This window comes from Chlorocebus sabaeus, chromosome 22 (genome assembly GCF_047675955.1).
Source record: "Chlorocebus sabaeus isolate Y175 chromosome 22, mChlSab1.0.hap1, whole genome shotgun sequence".
NCBI lineage: Eukaryota > Metazoa > Chordata > Mammalia > Primates > Cercopithecidae > Chlorocebus > Chlorocebus sabaeus.
Genome location: NC_132925.1, coordinates 92,934,113 through 92,959,899, shown reverse-complemented (window position 1 = coordinate 92,959,899; position 25,787 = coordinate 92,934,113). Strand labels below are relative to the sequence as shown.

At 50.1% G+C, this 25,787-nt stretch overlaps 1 protein-coding gene across 1 annotated transcript in view; it reads right to left on the bottom strand.

The window, feature by feature from the left end:
• Window positions 1-12,069: 12,069 nt before the first annotated feature.
• Window positions 12,070-25,787, bottom strand: part of CCDC12 (coiled-coil domain containing 12) — a 56,663-nt gene continuing 42,945 nt past the window's right edge. The window contains exons 4-8 of the mRNA XM_007984015.3: window positions 15,768-15,847; window positions 13,938-13,999; window positions 13,661-13,695; window positions 12,562-12,638; window positions 12,070-12,469 (exon numbers count right to left, since the gene is read on the bottom strand). Coding sequence (XP_007982206.1) covers window positions 12,387-12,469; window positions 12,562-12,638; window positions 13,661-13,695; window positions 13,938-13,999; window positions 15,768-15,847 — 337 coding nt within the window. The 3' untranslated portion in view covers window positions 12,070-12,386. The remainder of the gene's footprint in view (window positions 12,470-12,561; window positions 12,639-13,660; window positions 13,696-13,937; window positions 14,000-15,767; window positions 15,848-25,787) is intronic.

Sequence of the window (25,787 nt, the reverse complement as noted above, 5' to 3'; positions counted from 1 at the left end):
GGGCCTGCATTCCCATGAGGCCACGCTCCTCCCGAGCTGCACAGGGCTGGCCTCCTCCGTGCACCCTCCACAGCCTCGCCCACTTGTCTCGCCCACCAGTGTCTTGAGGATGGCTGAGTTTGTGAACCCAGTATGTGGTCACAACTGAGTGTGAACCTGGCTGTCAGGGAATGTGTGCATGAGCGGGGTGTGTGTGCATGTGTGAAATGTGTGCATGCATGTGCAAAGCAACTCTGCGTATGAGGCAAACCTGTGAATGCTGCATGTGCGCGTGTGCGTGTGAAGAGTCTGCATGGGGGAACACGTGTGTAAAGGCATGGATGTGCACGTGTGTGTGCAGGGGAGTGGCCATATTTGTGGCTGTGTGGAGTGTGTGGGCCACAGAGGGCTGGCATGCTCTGCACAGGGGCCCCTTCCGGTCTTTGAGGGGGAATTGGATTCCCGGCTTCTGGCTGGGCTGCCTTGTGGGATTTATTTCTGTCTCAGTGCCCACTGGAGGCCTGAGTAATGGGAACATTTAAAGAAAACCAGTAAATACATACAGAAGGGGCAGGCTGGCTGGGAAACTCAGCCCAGACACCCCTGCCCAGCCCACAGCTGCCAGAGCCCCTGGGGCAGGCCTGAGCCCAGGGAGAAAGGAGCCCCCGCACGCAACAGCACCCCCTCGCTCTGTGGGATACCCACGGCTACCCATGCAGGCCCCCACCACCTGGATGGATGGTCCCTGGTCAACACTGGGCATCTTGAGAGCTTGCTTGGCTCCGAGCAGTAGATGTTCAGGAGATTCAGGGGATGCCAGCTCAGGCCTGGCCCAGGGGCCAAGAGGACCTGACCCTCCGAGGTGCCCTTTCCCAGCCAGGCTACAGGCATTCCGCCCACACACACCCTCTGCATATGCAGACACACCCACAGTTCAAGGAGGGGGGAGGCTGTGCTGACCTGGCCGGGCTGGGCGGGAACTCGACACCCCACCCGGACCTCACACACCTGGCAGTGCCTTGGAACCTCCTCTCCCAGGACACGGCCCCTGCTGTTCTGGGTCTCAGGCTGACTAGACCCCACTCTCTGGATCGTCTCTGATGAGCAGTCACTTACAAATGACAGACCCCACAGGAAAGGATAGGCGTGCGTCAGGCGGTGGAGTGACCTGCTTTACAGAAGACCCGCTGCTGGCAGGAGCTGTCTGGACCAACGCCCCGTCAGGGACCCCATCGAGCATCTCCTGCTGCCCCCAAGTGGCCATGGGAGGACACCGGGGAAATCACAGCTGCATGGAGCTGCTCATCAGCCTGTCTGAGTGGACTCTCAGGGCCCCACGTGGTTCCCAGGCAGTTATGGGGAAGTCACACCTTTCAACTGCTCTGAGGGAAGGGGCTTGGATCCCAGCACAGATCTGGAGACCACCCGGAAGGTCAGCTCCTCAAAGGCAGAGCCGTCGTCAGTCACAGCTGCATCCCCGGTGCCCAGCACGATGTGGGTCCTCAGGAAGCATGCTGCACTAATGGCCCACTCCCTGGGCTCCTGGGGGAGGGCAGCACTGTAGCAAGCCCTGGGCCCGGCTCAGAGCCCCATGGAGAGGCTGCCTGAAGGTCAGCAGGCATCTCACATGTGGAAGCCTCCAAGGCAGTGAGGGGCTTGGGCCTGAGGCCGGACAGTTTTCACTTGTGACTTCAGGGATTGTGCCTATCTCTGATCCCAAGCCCATAGTTCCTCACTGTGGTTACAAGGCCCTGTGCTGGCTGGCGGCCTGCCTGGTCCCTGGCTCTGCAAGCCCAGGTGGGACTTCCTCCCAGCCCTCTCGCTGCCTCCCCAGCGAGAGTCAGAACCAGAGGCCCCGCACCTGGGTCTCTGGTCAGCAGACCTTGTTCTCCTGTCCTCTTCTGGGGAAGGGGCATCTGTGCTGCCGTGGAACATCCCAGGCCTGACACCTCTCCCAAGATGAAGAGGCCGGGTGTCCTAGAGAACCATAAGATGGAGGGACCTTAACACTGCGAGGTGGGTTAGGGCTGTCCTGGAGAAGTGCCTGGGCAGTGATGGACCAGGCAGTGGCAGACACACCAGGGTTCCATCCACAGTGCTGGGCACTGGCCCCTGGCCCATCTTAAGCCCGAAGGGCTTACGACAAAGGGGCTGCCAGGGTCTCAAGCCACCCTCCTCACCTAGCCCTCCAACCAAGGTCAGGGCTGAGACTTTTTTTTCTTTACCAAATTCTCAGGGGATTATGAATCACTGAGACTAACTCTGAACTATCCTCACCTGATCTTCCCCAAGACTATGGTCCAGATCCCAGAATGTTTGTTTTAAATGGAGAACGCATACTTTAAAGAAACACACATTTCAGTAACATGTTTTACCAGTTTCTTTGCTCACCACCTGTATTTTTAAAATCTTTTTATTTTGAAGTACGGATTCATACAAAGTTTGGTTTTTGTTTTTTCAATAGAGTCTTACTCTGTTGCCCAGGTTGGAGTGCAGTGGCATGATCTTGGCTCACTCAACCTCCGCCACCAGGATTAAAGTGATTCTCAGGTCTCAGCCTCCCAAGTAGCTGGGACTACAGATGTGCGCCACCATGCCCAGCTAATTTTTGTTTTTTTAGTAGAGATGGGGGTTTCACCATGTGGGCCAAGCTGGTCTTGAACTTCCGACCTCAGGTGATCCGCCCACCTCAGCCTCCCAAAGTGCTGGGATTATAGGAGTGAGCCACCATGCCCGGCCAACAGGAAGTTTAAAAGAGTACAGAGAGGTCCTGTGTAACATTCACCCAGCTTCTGCCTGGTTCCATCTCCCATAGCTGCAGTACAACATCGAAACTAGGAATCAAGACATCGGTGCAGTGTGTACAGCTCTACTCCATTCCAACAGGTGCACAGACACAGGTAACCACCACCACAGCCAAGACACACAGAGCTATTCCATCACCACCATTCCAGAGATCTCCTGGGAGCCACCCCTTTTAGAGTCACCTGTCCCCACCATCACTAACCCCTGGCAACCACTGTTCCCTGTCTCTATAATTCTGTCACTGTAAGAATGTTACAGAAGTGGAAGCATACAGTATGTGACCATTTTGTACCTGCCGTTTTCATTCATCATAATGCCCTTGAGATCCACCCAAGCTGTGGCAGGTATCAGTCCTTGGTCCTGTTTTATTGCTGAGCTGTATTCCACGGTACGGATGAACCCCAGCTTAACCTGTCCCCTGTTGAAAAGACCTTTTCCCTAGCTTTTGGCAACCTACAAATAAAGCTGCTATGAACATCTGTATATGCATTTTTGTGTAAACATTCGTTTTTATTTCTCTGGGAAATAAAAATAAAAAGTACGTAAAGTTTTTAAATAAATGGCCAAACTATTTTCCAGAGTGGGTATTCCATTATACATTCCCACCTACAATGTATGAGGTTCAATTTTTCCACTTTCTTGTCAGCATTTATCACTATTTTTATTTGCTCAAATAAGTGTGTAAAGATATTGTGATCTTTACTGGTATTTCCTTAATGGCTCGTGATGTTGAACATCTTTCATGTACTTACTTAACATTTGTATATCCTCTTCAGTGAAATATTTCTTTATGTCTTTTGCTCACTTTCTAATTGTTTTTTTTTTTGTGTGGTGTTTTTCTTACCGTTAAGTTTGGGAGTCCTTGATTTGATTTGCAAATATTTTGTTTGTAGCTTTTCATTCTCTTAACAGGGTCTTTGTTGGAGCAAAAACTTTTAAGTCAAATTGATCAATTTTTTTTCTTTATGGATTGTGCTTTTGCTCTCAAGTCTAAGAACTCTTGACCGAGCTGTAGGTCCTGAAGGTTTTCGTGCTTACTTCTAAAATTTCATAGTTTTGCATTTTACATTTAAGTCCACAGTACAGTTTGAGTTAATTCTGCATAAGATCTGAGGTTTCGGCTTGGGTTTGTTTGTTTTTTGCCTATGAATTTCCCATTGCTCCAGGACCATTCGTTGAAGACCGTCCTTCCTCCAATCAATTTGTTTTGCACTTTTGCCAAAAATCAGTTGGTCAGCCTGGGCAACAAAGCGAAACCCCATCTCTACCAAAAATACAAAAGTTAGACAGGTGTGATGGCAAGCACCTGTAGTCCCAGCTACTCAGGAGGCTAAGGTGGGAGGATCGCTTGAGTCTAGGAAGTTGAGGCTGCAGAGAGCTGAGATCTCCCCACTGCACTCCAACCTGGGTAGAGTAGAGCGAGACCCTGTGTCTCAAAACAAAAACAAAAACAAAAACCAACCAACAAACAAAAAAAAGTTGGCTGTGCTTGTGCATTCTGTCTTGTTGATCTGCCTCTTTTTCCACTAACACCACAATCCTGACTGCTATTACTGTAAAATAAGTCCATAATAGGTAGTAAAATGTTTAGTATTCCTTATGCTTTTTTCTTCTAGTTAAAAACTGTTTAGCTATTCCAGTTTCTTTGCCTTTCCATACACATTTTAGAATAATCTTGTCTATATCGAGAAAAAAATCTCACTGGGCTTTTGTTAATAGTTACATTAAATTTATCAATTCTCCAATGAAACACCTGGGCTTGGAGGTTTTTCAAGGCTTTAAAATAATAAATTCAATTTCCTTAATCGTTATAGAGCCATTTAAATTATCTATTTCATCTTGGCTGAGGTGTGGTATTTGTGCTTTTCAAAAAACTGGCCCCTCTGAAGAACCTGTGGAGTTGATGTGGGTACGGTTATTGACGGTGTCCTCTTCCCGTCTTTCTGATGTCTGTGGAGTATGATGCCCTTATTTCATTGCTGATATTCGTAATTTGACTTCTCTTTTGTGTCAGTCTTCCTAAAGGCTCATCAATGGTATTCATCTTTCCAGCGTTTGCCAGTGTCTTTCCACACCACTCTTTCCTGCACCCTGTAGCTCACTACTGGCTGCCTTCCCAGGAGCTTCTACCTTCCTCAGACAGTCTCAATTCATTGGCAAAGTGCCCAGGTTAAAACACCCATATCCCCCCGATGCCTTCGCGGCTGCTGACACAGTCATGGCCAATGCGAAGTGAAGACAGGTCTGTGGACAGAGTTGAGAGACAGGGTTTCCTCAGCTGGCGTGCCCTTTGCCCTCCTCCTCCTGCCGGTACCTCGAATCTGTGATGGGGCAGAAGCCCCCATGGGGAGGTGAGGATGGCAATTGGGGAGACAGAAGGGACTCACATCCCTGGTGGCCTCAGGGAGCCATGGTACCAGCTTGGACTTAACACAAGAATAAAACCCCTCCTTCCTTAAGCCCAGTCATGGGTGGCTGTCAAACAGTCCTGATTCCCATATCCACTCCTCACTCCCTGGTTTTTGCTCAGCATCCCACCCTTTAGTTCTTTTAGCAAAGATCAGTGCATGGTAAACACTTAGTGTCATAAGCTTGGAAATGTCTGTCATGCCCCTACTTATGGTAACTGAGCAGACTTGACATTTGTTTCCTGAGCACTTAGGAAAACTGTCTTGTGGTATCTATTGTTGATGAAAAGTGAAACTAATTCCTTTGTAAGTAATCTTTTAACATTTTTACATGTAGCTTGTGTGACTTTTCCCCTTTAGCTTCGATGTTCTCATCTAGACCACTGGAATCAAACTGCGGATGTAGTAAAACTACTCTTAAAAAAAAAAAAGAAAAAATAGGCTGGGCACGGTGGTTCATGCCTATAATCTCAGCACTTTGGGAGGGGAGGTGGAAGGATAGCTTGAGGTCAGTTTGAGACCAGCCTGGCCAAAATGGTAAAACCCCGTCTCTACTAAAAATATTTTAAAATGGCACGGGCTCATGCCTGTAATCCCAGCACTTTGGGAGGCCAAGGCGGACAGATCACAAAGTCAAGAGAGAAACCATCCCAGCCAAAATGATGAAACCCTGTCTCTACTAAAAATACAAAAATTAGCCTGGTGTGGTGGCGCATGCCTGTAGTCCCAGCTACTCAAGAGGCTGAGGCAGGAGAATCGCTTGAACCCAGGAGGTGGAGGTTGCAGTGAGCCAAGATCGCACCACTGCACTCCAGCCTGGCAACAGAGCAAGACTTTGTCTCAAAAAAAAATAGGCATGGTGGCACACAGCCACAGTCCCAGCTACTCGAGAGGCTAAGGTTGGAGAATTGCTTGAGCGCAGGAGGCGGAGGTTGCAGTGACCTGAGATTGTGCCACTGCACTCTAGCCTGGGTGACAGAGACTCCATGCATCCATCCATCCATCCATAAATAAAGCAAGCCTGTGTGTTGAAATACAGCATATATACCAACGCGTATAAAAATAAATACATCTAGAGAATAAAATCCCATCACTCGAGCCAGGAAAAACACTTTATCATGATCTCACAGGGCCCCTTTGAGCTAACTACAAGCCTGAAGTTGACAATCACCACCTTGCTCTTCCGCCGTGACCTTACCACATGAGTGTGTCCTTACACTGTCTCACTCTGCCTGTTTGGAACATCACACAAATGGCTCATACTCTTTCTTCCGTGACTTGCTTCTTTCAACATCTATCAATTTGTTGCACGTGACTGTAGCTCTTCTCACAGCTATGGAACACTGCACTGTCAGAATGACAACTTATTATCACCACATTCTGGCTTTTAGTGTGTTTGTGTGCACACATGTGCCTGTGTTATTACAAACAATGCTTCTGCAAGCATCTGTCCCTGTCTCCTGGTGTACATGCACAACAGTTCTCTGGTGCACTGAGGGCAGAACTCATGGGTCCCAGGGTGCACAAGTTCAACTTTCCCAACACGGTTACACATTTCCCACTCCTACGGCTGTCGCGGGAGGCCTCAGTGCTCCACAGCACAACGGTGTAGCTAATGACACTTCTGAAAGTCTCCCTTGCCTGTCTCCTCCTGCCGCCTCCACTTTGTTTATCTTGTGCTTGATACAGCTTTTCTAGTCCCATTAATCTTTCTTTCTATTAATTTATGAGGCAAGGTCTCACTCTGTCGTTCAGACTGGAGTGCAGTGGCGTGATCAAGGCTCACTGCAGCCTTGACCTCCCAGGCTCAGGTGATCTCCCACCTCAGCCTCCCAAGTAGCTGGGACTACAGGCACGCACCACCACGCCTGGCTAAGTTTTTTATATTTTTGTAGAAGATAAGGTTTCACCACGTTGCCCAGGCTGGTCTTGAACTCCTGGACTCAAGCAATCTGCCTGAGACTCAAGCAAATTCAGCCTCCCTAAGTGCTGGGATTACAGGCATGAGTCACTGCACCTGGTTGGCTTCAGGTTTTTAAAAACTCAGCAAACTGAGTTTAAAGGGAAAAAAGAAAAAAAAGAAAAGAAAAGAGAAGAGAAAAGAGAAAAGGAAGAAAAGCAGTCTAATACTTTGCCATTACTGATACATTTGGATTCAACTACTCAATCCACCTTTTCTCTCTGCTTTCTTTTGGATACTTTTTTCTCGTTTTTTTTTTTTTTTTTCTCTCTCTCTCTCTCATCTCCTCTGAAAGTGGTACACTCAATTTCTACTCATTTCAGGTTACCCTAGAAATGTCAACAGGCCTGTTTCCTAGTTTCATCCCTCTTCCCGAGTGAGCGTTTTCAAGGACTGTAACCCCAACCACCTCCTACCTCTGAACTTACATACCATTGTTGTTATGTATTCTAAATGGCCCTCGCTTTACCCCACAACACATTTTTCTTTTATAAGGTCAGTGCTTATTTACATTTATACTTCGTTTCTCTGATCTTTCCATCTGGGATTGTGCCCCTCAGTCTGAAAATATCCTTTATGATTTTTTAAAAAGGAGAATGCTTATTTCACTTTTAAAAAACAACTTTATACATATATAGTTCACCCATTAAAGTGTACAATTCAATGGCTCTTGGCATATTCAGCATATTCACAGATTTGTGCAACCACAATCACTTTTAGAACATTTTCATTACCCCAAAATAAATTTTCACTCAGTGAGAGTCTGCTGGTGACAGAATCCCTGACTTTGTTGGTCTAAAACCAGGACAGGTGCGGTGGCTCATGCCTGTAATCCCAGCACTTTGAGAGGCCAAGGTGGGCAAATCACTTGAGCTCAGGAATTCAACATCAGCCTGGGCAACATGGTGAGACCCCATCTCTATAAAAAACAAAAAATACGTCTCATATTTTCCCTGAGTATGCAATTCTAGGATGACAACTTTCTTTCATTCCTGTTTACACTGGTTATAGCTGAGATATCTGCTGCTACGTTGCTCCTTGGAAGGTAGTATGTCCTTTCTCTCTGATTTTAAGGTATTTTCATGGTCTTTGTGCTCTTTAATGTTATTACAGTGTGACTGGGTATGTAGTAGTTTTTAAATAAGTCCACAAATTCTTACAGTCCTCCCTTCAGGAAGTGGAACCTAATTCTTCTAAGTGTGTGCTGGGTGTAGTGACTTGCTTCTAACAAACAGAATGTAGCAGAATATCACTTCCAAGGCCATTTTCACTGTTTTGTTTTGTTTTTTTCCACCTGGAACTCCATCGTTTTACATTGGATCTCTTCATTCTATTCTCCATGTCTCTCAGTCTCTTGCTTTACATTATCACTGTTTATCTTGCTGGGCTGCATTTTAGAAAACTTCAGATCTAGCCTCCCATTCACTAATTATCTCTTCACCTTTGTCTAATCCACAGATACAAGGTTTTTAATTGCCATAATACACTACAGTAGTATATAGTCACTCCTTATCCATGTGGGGGGATGTTCCAAGACCCCCAACCCCAGTGGATGCCCGAAATGGCGGCGAGTACTGAACCCTATATATACTGTGCTTTCTCTTACACATACATACATATGATAAAGTTTAATTTATAAATTAGGCACAGTAACAAATTAACAATAACTAATGAGAAAATTATAAAAATATACACTAATAAAAATTATGTGAATGTGGTCTCTCTCAAAGTATCTTACTGCATGTGATAGTTTTGGACACGGTTGACAACAGGTAGCTAAAACCACAGAAAGGGAAACTGGAGACGCCAGGGGTGGGGGGCAGATTACTGTATCTTTTATTTCCAGAATATTGGTTTGGTTCTTTTGCAAATCTGCTCCTATTTTCGCATCTTTTAGTTCTTAAATAATTTTTAAACATACCTAAATTCCATGGCTGATAATTCTGATGTCTGAAGTCTTTACAAGGCTGGTTCTACCATGTTATTTTTGATGCTGGTTATCTTGCACCTGAGGCTCTGTTACCTTGCTTGTCTGATGAGCCTTTCTGCAATCTGTTCATTTCTCTTTCCTATTTTAAAAATAACTTAAAGCTCTTGGCTCAAAATTTATTGCTCCCCTCCTTTGATGCTCATTTCCCAGCAAGCCATCGTCCTATATGGGGCCAGACTCCTAGTCGCACTGTGGGGAGGGACAGGCGCTGTGCCCATCATACTTCCAACATTCTGGGACCAGTGGGACCACTTAAATTCTTGGATGCTCATGTGCAAAAACCCACATGAAGGCTGGCTCAGTTCTCAAGGAAGACTTTTTTTTGTCGAGTAAGTGGCAAGGTTTAATTTTTGTATGGGAAGCCAGGAGGGCAGATTTGCTATTAGTTCACAGAGGGTGTCACCCTTTGGGGACCCAGCTTTATAGAGAGTTCTATTAGGGCCCTCATTTTGCAAAGGTTTTGGTTTGTCTTCAGCCCAGGCATCAGGAACCCCAAAAAACAATGTTCAGTTTCACCTGGTTTGTCAAATACTCTCAAGGCAAAGGTCAGACTTTGGCATTCTGCTATCTCTTTTACATTCTGCCAAAGTATTCCTTATTTTCTTGCCAGCTCATTGCTGTATTTTTAAAATATTTGTTGTTATTCTTTATTTACCTAGAATTTTTAGCTATTTGCAAAGAGAGGATCAGTTCAGGTAACTATTCCACCATGAAACTAGAAAGAGAAGTGGCTGGCTGGCTGGGTGCAGTGGCTCATGCCTGTAATCCCTGCCCTTTGGGAGGCCGAGGCAGATGGATCACCAGAAGTCAGGAGTTCGAGACCAGCCTGGCCAACATGGTGAAACCCCATCTCTAGTAAAATACAAAAATTAGCTGGACGTGGTGGCACGCATCTATAATCCCAGCTACTTGGGTGGCTGAGGCAGGAGAATAACTTGAACCTGGGAGACAGAGGTTGCAGTGAGCCTAGATGGTGCCACTGCACTCCAGCCTGGGTGACAGAGTGAGACTTTGTCTCGGAAAAAAAAAGAAGTTGTTGGCCATTCTTTCTTTAAGTACCTTCTCTCTCTAGTTTCCTTTTCTTGGAACTCCTGTCATCTATAGGACATGTACCAGTATGACAAGGTTCTCAAGCTACCCTCTATCTCGCCCTCTTTATCTCTCACTGCCACCTTCTATATGACCATTTCAGCTTTAACTTCCAATTTACTAATCCTTTCTTGGACTATAGGTTAATACTTGGCTCTCTAGTGAGTTTCTTATTTTAAGAGCTGTATTCTTTCTTTCCAAAATTTATCATCAGTTCTTTCTTATGTCTAATCTCTGTTCTTAAGGGTACCACACCCTCTTTTATCTCTCTGATGTAAAAACAAATGCTCATTTTTAAAACCTTGTAGGCTGTTACTATTTCAGTTTGGGTATAAATCCTCCCACTTGGGTTACTGGTCATTCTTTAAAGCATTGGATTTTCTCATGTATTTTGTAATTTTTGTTTGCGTACTCATGATGCATGGTACTTTGTTTTTCCTTCTAGGACAACACCCAGGGTCATAAAACCAGAAGCATACCTTTCAATAGCTCTCGGGACTGTCGTACTGGGGGATAACCCTACTCTAGTCCCAGAGCTGATGCTGAGTGGCAGCTTAGTTGCCAGTCACCAGGTATCCATGTCCTTCCACTGCTACAGACATGCATCCTATTTCCAGCTGCAATCCCAGGAGATGCAGGGAGTCTTTTCACCCTTTTTTTTCTGTAGGAAAAACAGCCCAGCTCCAGTTTTACCAACTGGACAGAGGGAGCCTGGCTCCAGTCCTGCATGTACCACTGGACCTAGCAAATACTGGAAGGGTTTCTGCCCCATGTGGGAGTCAGGGTCTTGGTCTGGTCTTACTACTCAATGCAGAAGCTGGCCAGCTACCACTTCAGCCCTCAGCTACAGCTAGAAGTTTCTATTTCTTTTCCACACAGGAATTACCTTCCAAGAATAGTTGCATAATTTTAACTTAAAGGGTTTTTTCATTGGTTGTGTGAGCGTGCTGGTCTCTATGTGCACAAACCCACTCTGCCTCTATGACCGGAGTGCTTGGCACTGTCTGCCAGAGATGGGTCATTGTGTTTCTGGAACACTGCGGAGAGGAAGAACACACTAGATGGCTTAGGGCAGAGGCAGGAGGCTCAAGGGGACATCCCGAAGGAAACTCAAGGGTGTAACCATCCTGGAGGAGATGCAAGTCCAGTTGGCCACACGTACTGCAGTCAGAGATGACGCAGCCAGCCTGCTACCCTGGAGAGTCAGCTCCACAGAGGAGGCTCATGTCCTAAAGCCAGAACCTTGGGGATCTAGGGTCCACGACCACACCTGAAACCCAGCCTACAATGTCCCCGTCTCTAGCAAAATGGGCCACCCCTCCCATGCAGGGTCTCTGTCCTGGGGGAGCCACAGTCTAGCTCTGACTGGTGGAGCAGGGAGAGGGGCCACCTGGGGCTGGGGAGAGTGGGGAAAGCAGTGACAGCAGCATCAAATCTGGAGTGGCCCTGAGTTGGGGCTTGCCAAGGCCCAGTCTCTCTTATACTGTGAGAGGATCCCCAGAGGACCAGGGTGGGAGCCTCTCCAGCTACTCCACAGACTACTGCAAGGCCGAGGCCTGGGGGAGGTGTTAAAAAGGACTTTCTCAGACCCTGTCTCTATCACCCAAGGATCTTGAGATGACCGGCAGTGACCATGGACTGGGCCAGGACATGGCTGCAGAAGGCAGCCCTGAGTGTTCCCCACCCCTCCAGCCTTAACATTCCCAGCCCAACACAGGGATTATTCATACATATTAAGTACCACCTCTGCAGTCACTCCATCTCCACCCTGTGGAGCCCAAATCCACAGTACCTACCCTGAGACCTAGGAAATATTTGACAGATTTCTGCCACAGACAGAGGTTTACTTGTCTCTATTTCCAGATTTTTTTTTTTTAAAGTTCAAAATATATACATACATACAGAAATATTTACATTCACATGGGCAGACACAGGCATGCCCAGAGTTGTTGCTGGTTCTGCCTCCATTCAGAATGGCAGGGGCCACCCAGGAGACACAGAGCTGACCTCACCGATAGGGGTTTCAGACGTGACGGGCAGGGAGTCTCTGCTCAGAAGCCAAACTGGAGGTGACGGCAAGCCGAGCACCCATCCCTGCCCAAGACCATCCCCTGCAGGACAGGCCTGATGGGCGAGTGGTGGGGCAGGGCACGTCTCAGTCAGAGTCACAGGCCTTTTGTTCGGTGGCAGCATCCACTGCAGAGGCTAGGCTGTCGTCCTGGCCTTTCAGCCTTTCACCTGGGATGGCAGACAGAAGGAGTGGGAAGGGTTCCTGTGCTTGGCCCACCATCCAGTGGGTAGGACCCCACCTTCCCAGGGACTGCACTTACGGATTAGCTCGGCAATGGCCCTCTGAGTCCGCTTTTTTAGTTTCTCCAGCTTCTTGGCCACATCTCTCTTGAGGTCCCTGGAGCAGGGAGGCAGGGAGAAGCAGGAAGGTGAAGGTTGGCCTGATGTGGCCTTGGACCCCCTCCTCTCTTGCAGCCCTCTGGCATAGGAGTCATGCTCAGTTGCTTGAGGGGGCTGCCCTGGGGAAGAGGCCAGGACATTCCCCTTCTGCACCCTCTGAAACCCAGCACGAACCGTTATTTCCTGTCCCACTGAGGCAGGGGGACTAGTACCACAAACCCACCCAACGCAAGGGACTGAGCTAAGACATGCAAAAGTGGATGGTTTCTCAGGGACCCTCTCTTGCTCTGCTCCTCCGGTCACCATCAGGGAGTGACTTGCTCCCGTCCACTGTGGGCCCTGCTCCTCCTCCAGCCACAGGCCCAGCCCCTCCACTGTGGGCATCTGGAAGTGCACAAGCACTCAGTCCATTCTCTCTGGCTCTGGGATTCCCAGGACATATGCCCCATGCTTTTGTTTCATCAAATTAAAATACCCTCAGCTGGTGTTAAGTCGACCCAGAATCAGACGACAGGGATACAGTCCTACCTCCGGCTCAAGATGAAAACAGACACAAGCCTCCCGGCCCACAGCACCCTCTCTCCCACTCTCTCTCTGCCTAGCAAGGATGATGACCTTCATTTCAGAGAGGAGGAAACCAGGGCCAGAGGGAACAAACTATGGTGGTAGAACAGGAACAGAAAACTGTGTCTGCCCTTCCCTCCACCCCTGGCCCCCAAGGACAGCGGTTGGGCTTGCTCAAATGGGAGCTCTGGAGCAAATGGGCTCTCAACCTCTCAGAAGGGCCTTCATGAGGGGCCTGCTGCTCCCCGCACCTGAGCCCCTCTCCATCACTCCCCTCTCATCCCGCCACTTACGTCCTCCTCAGCACTGGTTTCCAACAGTAGCTATCTCGCGCAACTCTATGCCTGTACTGCCAGTCTCTGCACTGTGAGGGCAGGAAGGGCCAAGCCCCTGGCCCATGCTGGCACCAAGAGCCCCCAAGTCAGCCTGCACCAGCCCCACACGGGTAACACTCACCAGTCAGGCTTCCGAGGAGCAAGGTTGGCCAGGTCCTGGGAAGGGAGGAGATACATATCAGGGTGGAGGGGCCGCCCCAGGGAAGGGTGAGGGCAGGCTCGGGAAGGAGGGAAATGGGAGAAAGAGAAGGAGGAAGGAGAGGGATGAGGGCAAAGAGGCAGGTGGGAAGGGAATAAAGAAGTGACGAGAAGGAATGGGGGGCAGAGGGAGAGCAGGTGGCAAAGAGAAACAGGACACACAGAAGCAGTGAGGATGCCAGGGCGGCCCAGGCACTTACCACCTCCTCGATGACGGGCTCAGGCTTGGCGGCCTCCAGCTGCTCCTTCACCTTCTCCTCCACTAGAGGGTGCAATAAAACAGAGAAGGCCTGTGGGGAAGGCACTGCTGCTCTGCAGGGACACTGCCTACCGTGGCCCGCAGTGAGACAGGACCCCAGGCTTCCTTGCACCCACTTCTCTGTGGCCCCCAATCAGCCAGAGGTGAAGACCCTGCAAAGGCAGCTCTGGAGGAGGGGTCTGGGTTTCCCAGGATGAAGCAGTCCCCACAGGCCAAGAATGGGACAGCAGGAGGCAGCCAGCCGCAGTCAGTCAGGAAGCATGGATGCTGACAGTGGGGACCAGAGAGCTGCCTGGATACATACAAAGTGAGGACTGGCTTCTCACATAATCCTAGGGCTACTGGGCTCTGAGGATGTCCTCTGGGTCCCAGCCTAGCCAGAGCCACAGGTGGCTTTTCCTCCATCCCACCTCAGGTGTATGCTCCCAAGACCAGGACAGAGGCACCTTCCAGCTCCTCCAAGCTGCTGCCAGAATAGCGAGCCTCTGAGCAATCTGACTAGAAGGCTCCTGCCCCTCGGGGACAAATGGCAGAAGCACTAACAACTCTGGGCTCTGTGGGCTTCCTCCAACCCCTGGCACTCAGTGGGCCCATGAGTGCCCTCCTGCTCTGCCTCACCTCCCTCCAGAAACAGATGAGAGTTGAGGGCTGCCCCTGACCTGGGCAGTTCCTCACTTCTCCTCTGTCCTGCCTACTGACCCCCAATGCACCATTACCCGACCAGGTGGGGCCCAGACTACAAAGCAAATCATGGGGAAATGTGTGGATTTCAGGGATGAAGGAGATGGGGAAGCAGACTGGGATGTGGCCAAGCCGGAAACACTTTACTTTTTCCCAAGATAAATGTATTTATTCACTTGTTACTTATGCAATTCAAAGAAAGATGATAACAAGGCCAGGAGTGGTGGCTCACACCTGGAATCCCAAAACTCTGGGACACCGAGGCGGCTGGATCACCTGAGGTCAGGAGCTCAAGACCAGCCTGGCCAACACGGTGAAACCCTGTCTCTACTAAAAACACAAAAATTAGCCAGGCACAGTGGCACACACCTGTAATCCCAGCTACTCAGGAGGCTGAGGTTACAGTGAGCCGCGATTATGCCACTGCACTCCAGCCTAGGCGACAGAGCGAGACTCCGCCTCAAAAAAAAAAAAAAAGTAACAAACATAAAGAATTAAAATGGGGACTCTCCAGGGCAAGGGCCCAGGGATTCGGGGGACTAAGAAACTTCCTGGCATGAGTGGTGTGGACGGCCAGAAGCTCCTAGTGGTTGTGCTGCTCCCACACCATGGCAAGAGACTAGGCAAGCCCTGGGCCAGGCCCTCTCCCCTGCCTCGGTGCTCCACGTTGCCGGTCCACTGCTGTGCGTGGCTGAATGACTGGCCCCTGTCTCTGAGCCACCCAGGGCCCACAGGACCCATCACCTGCCCTGCTGCCCAAGGGCCCCATGACCACATCCACTTCTCAGCCCAGGAGTCCTCTGAGAGGATGTGGCCTTTTTCAAACCCCACTCAGAGCCCAGGGAGGCCTCAGTCTCAGGGTGTGAGCAGGACTGAGAAGGCACAAGAGGCCTCTTCAGTGCCCCGACAGCCTCTGCTGCCACCGAAGGCCGACTGTGCGCATCTGCCATGAGATGGTAACAAAGGGTCCTGCCTGAAGGCCCAACTCCTGTCCTGATACTGCTGGTTACTCTCAGAGAGCAAAGCCTGCTGAGCTGCAGGGTGGCTGACAGTGCCAGGAAGCAGAGGTGGAGAGGGGCAGCCTGCTTACCTGCAACCGGTTTGGCCTGGGGCACCCTCCTCTTCTTCAGGTCCTCATCCTCCGGGACATAGTTCCGCAGCCTAAGTTCCCTGCAAGGACAGAGAGAACAAGCAGAGACGAAGTCAGTGTGTGACATAGTCTCATTCATTCATTCATACAACTTGCATAGCCCATGACTTCCCAACTTTCCTCTGCGCTCTCTGGAGATGGCCTGGTGAGGAGGAAAAGCACAGAATGGAGGGCCCCTTGGCACCGTCCCCTGCCACTTAGCGGGACTGGCTGCCCTCCAGAGGCCCTGTCTACTCTGTTGGAGTACAGTTCTGTTCCAGAGTTGGGCCAAGGACGCCTAGGGAGCATTCACAGGGTGTCTCTCCTGGATCATCCCCATTTAACAGCTAAGGGGACTGGAGGTCAGAGAGACCATACCCTTTTCACAGGATCACACAGCAGTGGCTACACATCTGAGCTCAAGGCAAGGTATGCCTCCCAGCCAGGGCTAAAGCTCCTGGACTGAGTGATTCCTAAAAGAGAAGGTCAGTGGTCACCCACAAGTTCCCCAAGTCTGGTCCCTCTTCAGAGCCTTCCTGCCCTGGGGCTCATGCCACAGAGTACGCCTCAACTACTTAGAGAAAAACATCTGGGTGTGCTGGGCCAGGGGCAAGTGGCAGTGAATGAGGAGTGACGTGTGGACAGACAAGCAGGTGCTGGTGGGCTCCAGAGGGGCGCAGCTGCCTACAAGCCGTGGGAACATGGAGGGGAGGCACTCCAGGAGATGGCGGCGCCTAGGCCTGCAGATGACGTGGACAGGGTCAAGGCACAAAGCACACGAGAGGCTGACTCGGCTCCAAGACTGCTGAGAGTGGCCCTTGAGGGCTGGGAAAACAGGCATGACCATGTGCAAGGCTGGGAAGGCCACCGTCCACCAGGACAGCAGTGAGAAATGCACAGCCCCCAAGGCCTCCATGAAGACAGAGGAGCCACAAGGGACCAGAATTGCCTGGCGGGAGCTGTGGCTAGTTACTATGTTTTTATTTTCTTCCTGCCTCAGTCTTTTCAGGCAGGGGTGGCTGAACCAAGAACTCACTGGGGTCCTCTCTGGCTCAGGGGCTCATCAAATCCTGGACCCCCACACACAGAAGCAGGCTCCCAGGAAGAGGTGTCCCTGGTAACTCCACAGGGCAGCAGGGCGAGAGGTCCTGGGGGGCTGCTGGGTCTAAGAAAGGCAAGGCAGAGGCAGTGGGACAGACCCCTAGCCCCAGGGGATGCAAGAGTGGCCCCTCGGATGCCGGCCAGGGGAGACTAGGCCGCAGGTCCTCCTCCTTCCCCAGTACCTCTTTCAGTTCTTGACTGCTGGTCCCTCAGAAAAGTCCTGGGCCTCTAAGGCAGGAAACAATTTCCCAACAAGCCTCCCATAGTCTGCCATTTTCAAAGCCCTCTGTCTGGACCAGGTAAAAGTGCTGCTGACTTTCTCAGGACCTGCGAAAGCAAGCTTTCCCAGAGGCAGGGGTGTCTGTGGCCACACAGCTAGCAAGCGGCAGTGCTTTGGACTCAGGGGCTTTCAGATGCCATTCACTCTCCTATTCAAGGGCTCCACCTGCTTCCTGCCCCCAGCTTACTTACCATCTCCTTCCCTCCTGCCAGGGCCCCTGGGCCTGGAGTCTTGGGGCTGGGCTGAACCACTGGGTGATGGGGGAGATGGGGCAGTGCCAACATCGCCTGTGTGGAGGAAGCCCACCTGCACTCCGAGAGCCTGCTTCCTCTAAGGTGCGGAGATACCCCACCCCGTCCCCCATCCTTGAACGCCTGCCTCAGGCCTGGGGGTACGTGTCAGGTCACAGAGGTACAGGGAGACAAAGTGGGGCATGACTGGGTGCAAAGCCTTTGGTTCACAACAGGGTGGGGAGAAATGAGGAAGAGAAACTGGGTGTGGGAAGAAAACTGCAGGGATTAGTAAGAAGAAAAACTGTCACTTTCAGAAACTGTCTCCAGGGTTCTGTGAGAAATTGACAGGAGAGAGGAGAGGCCAGAGGGAACTGGACCCAGAACTCAGAGCAGCAACCCGCACCCTGCCTCCAGCCCCGCCCACTGCCCAGGCTTCAGAAGGCCAACTGGAGGAGTGAACCACAAGCAAGAGGTAGAAGCAGAGCCTTGTGCCCACTGTGCCCTGCCACCCCCAGAGAGGAGCACTGGCCAAGCAGCCAAGAACACCCAGATCTCAACCACTAGGGAAGGTCCCATTCTGGGCCTCAGTTCCCACATTCAAAAATATTAAGGTTGCGCTGGGTGCATCCAGCTCTATCGAGCTGAGTCCACACCCTCCCCAGACTCACTCTTGCAGAGTTAATCTGACGTGCAGCCACTGTTGTGTGATCGTGTGAAAATGGCGCAGTCTCTCTGACCTCCAGTCCCCTTAGCTTGGAGAGCTAAGAGACTTCCCCTCCCTAATGCCCACTTAACTGCCCATCCCTGGAATTCCACCACTACCAAACGGCAGGAGTCTCTGGGAGAGTCAAGGAGCATGGGGGGTTCAGCTTGGGGACCTGGTCTTTCCAACACAGGTTAATAAACCTGACAGCAAACACATTTTTAAAAATCTATTTCAGCCGGGCGCAGTGGTTCACACCTGTAATCCCAGCACTTTGGGAGGCTGAGGCAGGTGGATCACTTTAGGTCAGGAGTTTGAGCCCAGCCTGGCCAACATGGCAAAACCCAGTTTCTACTAAAAATACAAAAATTAGCTGGGTGTGGTGCCACACGCCTGTAATCTCAGCTATTCAGGAGGCTGAGGCAGGAGGATCGCTTGAACCCAGGAAGTGGAGGTTGCAGTGAGCTGAAATCACACCACTGCACTCCAGCCTAGGCTGCAGACTATCTCTTTAGAGAAGTACCAAGACAACAAGGATTTCAGGGGCTGCCATCACGGAGATAAGGTAAGTACAACAAAGTGAGCCTAACATCACGTCCCTCTTTCCCCTTAAAGCATGTCTATTTACATGCAGCAGCTGAAAAGCTAAGAGACTGAGCAGAGCTTCCCATTAGGTTGGTGCAAACATAACTCTGGTTTTTGCCATTGAACATAGTGGCAGAAACCACAATTACTTTTGCACCAACCTCATATAATCTCATGGGCCTGGAGAGAGAAAAAAAAACAAAACGTGTGTTTAGGCAGAAACTAAAACAGACTGCTGACTTCTCAAGTGAAACTATGGAAACCGTAAGACAACGAAATGGTATCTCAGAAATGTGGACAAAATAAATGTCACACAAAATTCTAAATCTAGTTAAGAAGCCTTCAAGAGAAAGACTTTTTCAGACAAAGAAAGGTCAGGAGAATTAGTTATCAGCGAATCTGTTATTCAAGAAATACTAAAAGCAATACTTTAGGCTAGAGGAAAATGATCTCAGATGGAAACATGGAATTGCAGGGAAAAAAATAAAATGCCTCAGAAAGGGTAAATACAATGGCTTGTGCCTGTAATCCCAGCTACTTGAGAGGCTAAGGCAAGAGGATTGCTTGAGCCAGGTGTTCAAAGCTGCACAGAGCTATGATTACACTACTGCACTCCAGCCTGGGTGACAAAGCAAGACCCTGTCTCAAAAAAAAAAAAGCAGGGGGAAAACGGGTAGATACGTAGGTAGATTTAAATGAATATTGACTGTATAAAAGAGTAATAATGACTTATAGTATTTAAAATGTAGCAACAATAGTATAAAAGGAAGAGTGGCAAATAGCCTTAAAGTGTTCTAAGGTCCTAAGCACTGTAGAGGAAATGGTAAATATGCTACTATTTTGTATTAGACTTTGATAAGTCAAGGATTTTTGTTGTTATGCCTGTGGAAATTACTAAAAGAAAGGGAAAACAGTATACAATTAACAAGTTAACAGAAGAAAAAAGTGGAATGATTAAAAACAAAAGGAGACAAGAATGGAGATAAAAAAGGAAAGTCAAGAAACAAATAGTAGGACAATAGGTTCACACACAAAGCAGGCCCAGGCTGCCATCCTAGGGGCTCCCATAGCCTCACAGTGTCCAGGGCCGCCACAGCTCTTGGAGACTGGGCAGGGTGTGACGAGATGGTGCCAGCCAGACCAGTAGGGCAGGCCAACACCTAACACCTTGTCAGCCGGCCAGGAAATGCTGAAGCAGCCTGCACTCACCAGCAGTCACTGGCATCTGGAAGCCACCTTTCTGAGGACCACTGGAGTCAAACAATGGTTCTGCAACCCCCACTTGAGAATGAGGAGGTTGCTAAGGGGAGAAGGTACTAGCTCTAGCTACAAGAAAAGAAATAAAAACAACAAAAATGTCGACAGTGGTTATCTCTAGGAGTGACTTTTTTTTAAGAGATGGGGGTTTTGCTGGGTGCAGTGGCTCACACCTGTAATCCCAACACTTTGGGAGGCAAAGGCAGGTGGATCACCTGAGGTCAGGAGGAGACCAGCCTGGCCAACCAACATGGTGAAACCCCATCTCTACTAAAAATACAAAAATTAGCCAGATGTGGTGGTGGGCGCCTGTAATCCCAGCTACTCGGGAGGCTGAGGCAGGCGAATCACTTGAACCTGGGAGGCAGAGGTTGCAGCAAGCCAAGATGGTGCCATTGCACTCCAGCTTGGGTGAGAAGAGCAAGACTCCATCTCAAAAAAAACACAAAAAACAAAAAACAAAAAGAGAGAGAGAGAGATGCGGGTCTCACTATGCTGCTCAGGTTGGACTTGATCTCCTGGGCTTAAGCAATCCTCCTGTCTCAGCCTCCCAAATGGCTGGGACCACAGGCGTGAGCCATCAGCTCATCAGGGAAGTGATTTTTACTTGATTTTTTGATTTTCTGTAGATTCCAGAATTTCTAATCAGTAATTCTTTCTACATAGAAACAACCAACCAAGTACTCAAAAACATAAAGAGGAAACAGGCAGAGGGGCCGAAAGGCAGCAGAGGACTATGGCAGGGTTCTGAGTCAGGCAGCACCAGCACCTCAGCTCTGCTGGTGTCCAGTCTCTGTGGCTTAGGGCCAGGCTGTCCCCTAGCCAAAGGGAAGCAGAGACTAGGCCATGTTTTTGGGGCTTTCAGCCCCAGAGTCTATGGGAAGGGCAGCCCAGAAAACCCGATGGCTTCTAAGACACTATTCTTTGCACCAAATGCCCTAGGCCACCCACAGTCCACCCTATACCAGCAGCCAGTGTCTGGGTGGAGCTTTGCTATGTCTCCAAAGGAGCAGACAGAGCAGCCACCTCAGTGCCTCCACTGGTACTCCCTCTGACTCAGGGACCCCAGTGTCCCCAAAACGAGTCTAAGCTTCTTCACATGATCCTGGCCCCACAGCCTGCTCATCCCCTTGGCTACACACTTCCCTGTCCATCACGCTTCAAGAGCCAGCTCAAGGAGGTGGCCCTGTGGGCCTCTCCCAGTGTCCCTATTCACCCTGAGGCACAGTGACCGCCCTTCTCCAGGGCCCTCTTTGTCCCACTTGCCTCTCTACCCTCTCCACAGCAGCCCCCACTCCAGGCCTGTGGCCCTGTGTTGGCTGCATATCTGTCTTTCACAGCCTGCCCTAAAGGCACCAGGCAACTCCAGGAGGGGCTCAGCATACATTGCCTCAAGCTGGATAAAGGAATTCAGAAGGCACTCAAGAAAGAGTTTTATGGGTAGCCTGGGGCTCTCTGAGTCTTTCAATGACTTGAGAAGACATTTGGAAGCAAAGAAGTTGTGCCCAGCAGATAGAGAGGGCAGGAATGTGGCTGGGCCGGGGCAGCCAACTCCTAAGCAGCCACTTTGTGGCAAAGCAACTGGCAATGCCAAGCTCGCATTCTATAGAGTTTCCTTCTAAAACGAGTAGCTGACTCGTTTCTATTTACTCCACTTCAGGCCAGCTGCAGGAGGCCCGGACACGGGCTGGCCAGGGAGGTTCAGGGGAAATCACCCCTGGGGTGCTTTTTCACACCTTCCATATGTGCCACTGAGAGGAAGCAGGTGGAGAAAGTTGATGTTCTCTGTCAAGTACAGAGCCAGAGTAGAGTTCTAGAATGGCGAAATGAAAGGAAGCTTTGAGATTATACATCTGATCCAACCCCATCACTGGCAAACTGGCCTCAAAGTCTACACTGCTCATGGGGGTTTCACGGCCCCTGGTCCACTTCACTTGCTCATGCTACCAGGCTCATCCTTTGGGGCGCTAGCCTCTCTTCTCATCCCTTGTATCTTGAGGCTACTCCACATTCTGCCCCTGCCCTAGGCCCCAGGAGGGAGGGAGAGAGGATAAGGACAAGGCAGTCCCACATGGCCTGTTTCCTGAGAACGAGGTCCTCCACCTAGTCACCCTGGTCCCTCTCCTGCCCATACAGGCCCCTCAGGGGCCAGAGAGAAAGCTGCTGTGAGGCACTCCTCCTCATAACAGACCACAGGGAAGGCCACGCCCAGGATGCGCCTGCAGGCCTTGCGGAGGCCACCACTGGCCAGAGAGACTAGCAACTGTGATCAAAGAACACTTTCATTTTTAATATTCAGAGTACAGAGAAACTGGAGCTCTGCCAGGAAAACACACTCATGACATTCAAACACGCCCCTAATAACCCTCTGTTTGCTTTAGGCTTCAGGACCTACCCCTTGTCCCCAACATAAATAACAAGGCTTCAGTTGCTGCTGCCAGAGGCCAGACCCGAGAGAAGCATGAAAATGAGGGGAGAGGCAACTACCCCAGATGAGGTACACAGCTGCTCTAGAGGCTGCTCTGGTCTTTCTTTCAAGTGCCATTAAAATGTTCAAACCCCCTGACCCAGTAACCCTGCTCTGGGAAAATTATTCCATAGAAATAGTAACAAAACAGGAGCAAGCAAAACAAAGCGTTCTACATACACACAATCCTGGCAGCATAATTCATAATAGCTATGACACCTCTGGGATCTCTTCTGGCAGAGTGTCCTAGAGAAGCCTAAAGTACTACCAGGCTATGAGGGCAAAGGACAATTTAGTACAGGGATGTTTTTGTTTGGTGATTGGTATTTTTCTTTAGAACACTCAATGGCTGGCTTTGCAGCAAATGAGACTTTTAAAGAGACCAGTGGCTTCCCCACCTGTGGGCAGAGGAGACTGTGCTCCAGCTGTCACCCAGTAAGGCAACTGTGGACCCACACTGAAGAACAGGTACAGTGTAAGGCAATAAAACCTCCCTTCCCTTCTCTTATCCAGCCCACCCTAAGCCTCCTGTCCTTCTGGCCAAAGAGGACAAGGTCTATTGGAACACATGACACAAGAAGTGACCATGGACAGGACAGGGCCACATCACAGCCCCAGGGGGTGGACAGGCCTCTAAGCAAGCCCTGGCAAATGTGCCCTCAGCAGGCTTCAGGAAAAGGAGTGGGAGCTCCTTTGTGCTACCACCTGAAACCACAGGCCAGAAAGCATGAGATAATGCGCCCTTCCCAGTAGGGGCAGCCTCCACACACGGCCTCTCAGAGGCCACCTCTCGAGACCACCCTTCCACAGAGGGAGAGATTGTCACTGACATTTTCTCAATGTGGAAAACAGTCCAGAAAGATTACCGAGGTGCCAGAGCTGAAGGAAGAGCTGGAGGCAGAATCCACACCCTGCTCTCTGGCCTAGGGCTGGACCCCATACCAGCTTCCTGCATCTGGCTCCTCAGGGACCAGCAATCACGGGAGAGAAGCTACCTGACGCAGTGACTGGGGTCTGGCCAGGGCTGCAGGTGGCTCTGCCAGGGCTCTCGGCACTCAAGTGTTCCTCAAAGGAAAAACTCCTGCAGCCTGCCCCACAGTGGAGTTCAGCCTACAGTATCATCCTGGAAACTCCCTCCCTCAACAGGAGCCCAGCCTCTCAGCTCTCCCCACGGCCAGAAGAAGCCTTCCTCGGCCCTAAAAATTACAATTTTAGGTCACAGGTCTCAGAGGCAGGAGCTTCAGAAGTAGTATAGTCAAGCCCTTGCCTTAAAAACGAGGAGGCCAGAGAAGCCAGAGCTGGCTGGGGATGAGATCTGTATGGGAGCCCCCACCAAGACCGATCAACAGCTAAGGCCACGTGTTCGCACCAAGGCCTACCCAAAGGCCCCCGAAGGACGGCTTATAAACAGCCAATGGCTGTTCCAGGCAATGACTGGGGCTGAGTGTTAGTTAAATGAGGCCCCTGCCCTGCCGGAGCTGCCATCACATCTGCATCATGTGGTCTGCACCCACTCTCATCCTGGACGCTGCAGAACCTAACCAAGGTGCTCTACATGGACAAGTTGAACTCTGCACCCATCCCACCTGAAAGCCCACAGCTAGTGGGTACTTAAGGCATTAGAACTGGTATGCCAAAAACAAAGCAAAAAAACCCAGGACTAAAAAGTAAATCATGGTACTCTCAAAGAAATATTAAGCTGCCATAGATAATTTCATGAAAGTATATTTACCAAAAGACAGTCATGATACGGCACATGAAAAAAGGTTACAAAACAGCATGATATGCACAGATACATGTTGATCTGTAGTTTCTAAGTTTTCTACAATCAGAAAATCTATAATTTATGTAAATATCAATTTAATTTTTTTTTTTTGAGACGGAGTCTCGCTCTGTCGCTCAGGCTGGAGTGCAGTGGCACAATCTCGGCTCACTGCAAGCTCCGCCTCCTGTGTTCACGCCACTCTCCTGCCTCAGCCTCCCGAGAATCTGGGACTAAAGGTGCCCGCTACCACGCCGGGCTAATTTTTTTTTGTATTTTTAGTAGAGACGGGGTTTCACCGTGTTAGCCAGGATGGTCTCAATCTCCTGACCTCGTGATCTACCCGCCTCAGCCTTCCAAAGTGCTAGGATTACAGGCGTGAGCCGTACCTGGCCATAAATTATCAATTTAAATTTTAAAACAGGAGAGGAGTAAAGTAGATGAGCTAAGCCCCAAAGGGCCCATAAGGTGAGAAGTGGATTGGCCACATTGGCCATGCGGGGCCCAGATGTTGGGGGACAGGGACCTGCATAGCCCACTGCCCCTCACCCTCCCTGGCCCAATCGAGCCCACAGACCACTCTGGGACAGTGGATGGTGCTCAACCCCAACAGGCTGCCCTGAGCGGCAAACCACCAGCAGCCACTGTACTCTGCCAAAAAAAGACTCTTTTCCCCACACACGGAGGGGTCTCAGTGGCAGCTCCACTCCCTTTCAAAAGTTGGAGGATTTTAGCCAAGGAAATTTTAGCCAAGTCGCTTCACCTGCCTGGACTGTGGTTTCTTCACCTATAAATGCAGATCACATTGAGCACCAGAACAGAGGTGAAGATTTCCTAAGAGGAGCTTTGGAAGCGAGATCAGGACACACAAGATACCATGACTTAATGCACAAAGAAAGGATTCAGCTGTGCTCCTACCCCACCCTACCCAGAAGGGAGGTGCCCAGTGCCAGCACACGGTGAGTCGGCTTCACCATATTCTTTAAACCAGTTCTCTCTTGATTCATTCTCCCACATTCCCAGGCCTATTCCTGAGAAACAGGGTCAGGAAAAATGAGGCAGTGGTGGGTCTCTATGCTGCTGTTTCAGCAGGAGATCTCCACTGCCTGTGACTGGGACATCACCAGAGGTAGCCATCCTCTACAGTGGGACTGAAAGAACTCGGGAGGCGTGATGGGAGCCGCCCTGGTTGGTACCACTAGAGTGGAGCAATGTATGCAAAACCAAGCTGATGTCATGGATCAAACAACCATGATCTGTGACACATCCTGGTGTGTGGAAACCATCACCGGGGCCCAGCACGCAGAGGCCTGGCATTGGCTGGACTCAAGGGTTTGGGTACTGGGCCAGGGCTGGCCCTTAGCTGGGGTGGGAAGTATCTCCACGAGAGGGTCATGCACACATTGAGCTGGGGAACAGATTTTCCATCTCTGAAGAAGGAAGGCTAGTGACCTCATTTCTTTTGTAATACGTGACACCCAGCCCCAGTCAAACAACTATCTCTGATGGTAACCGACTGCTCCAGCGGTGTGCAGACCTCCATACAAAGCCACGGGGAGGTGGCGGCTGTGGAGGTTGGGAATTCGGGACTTG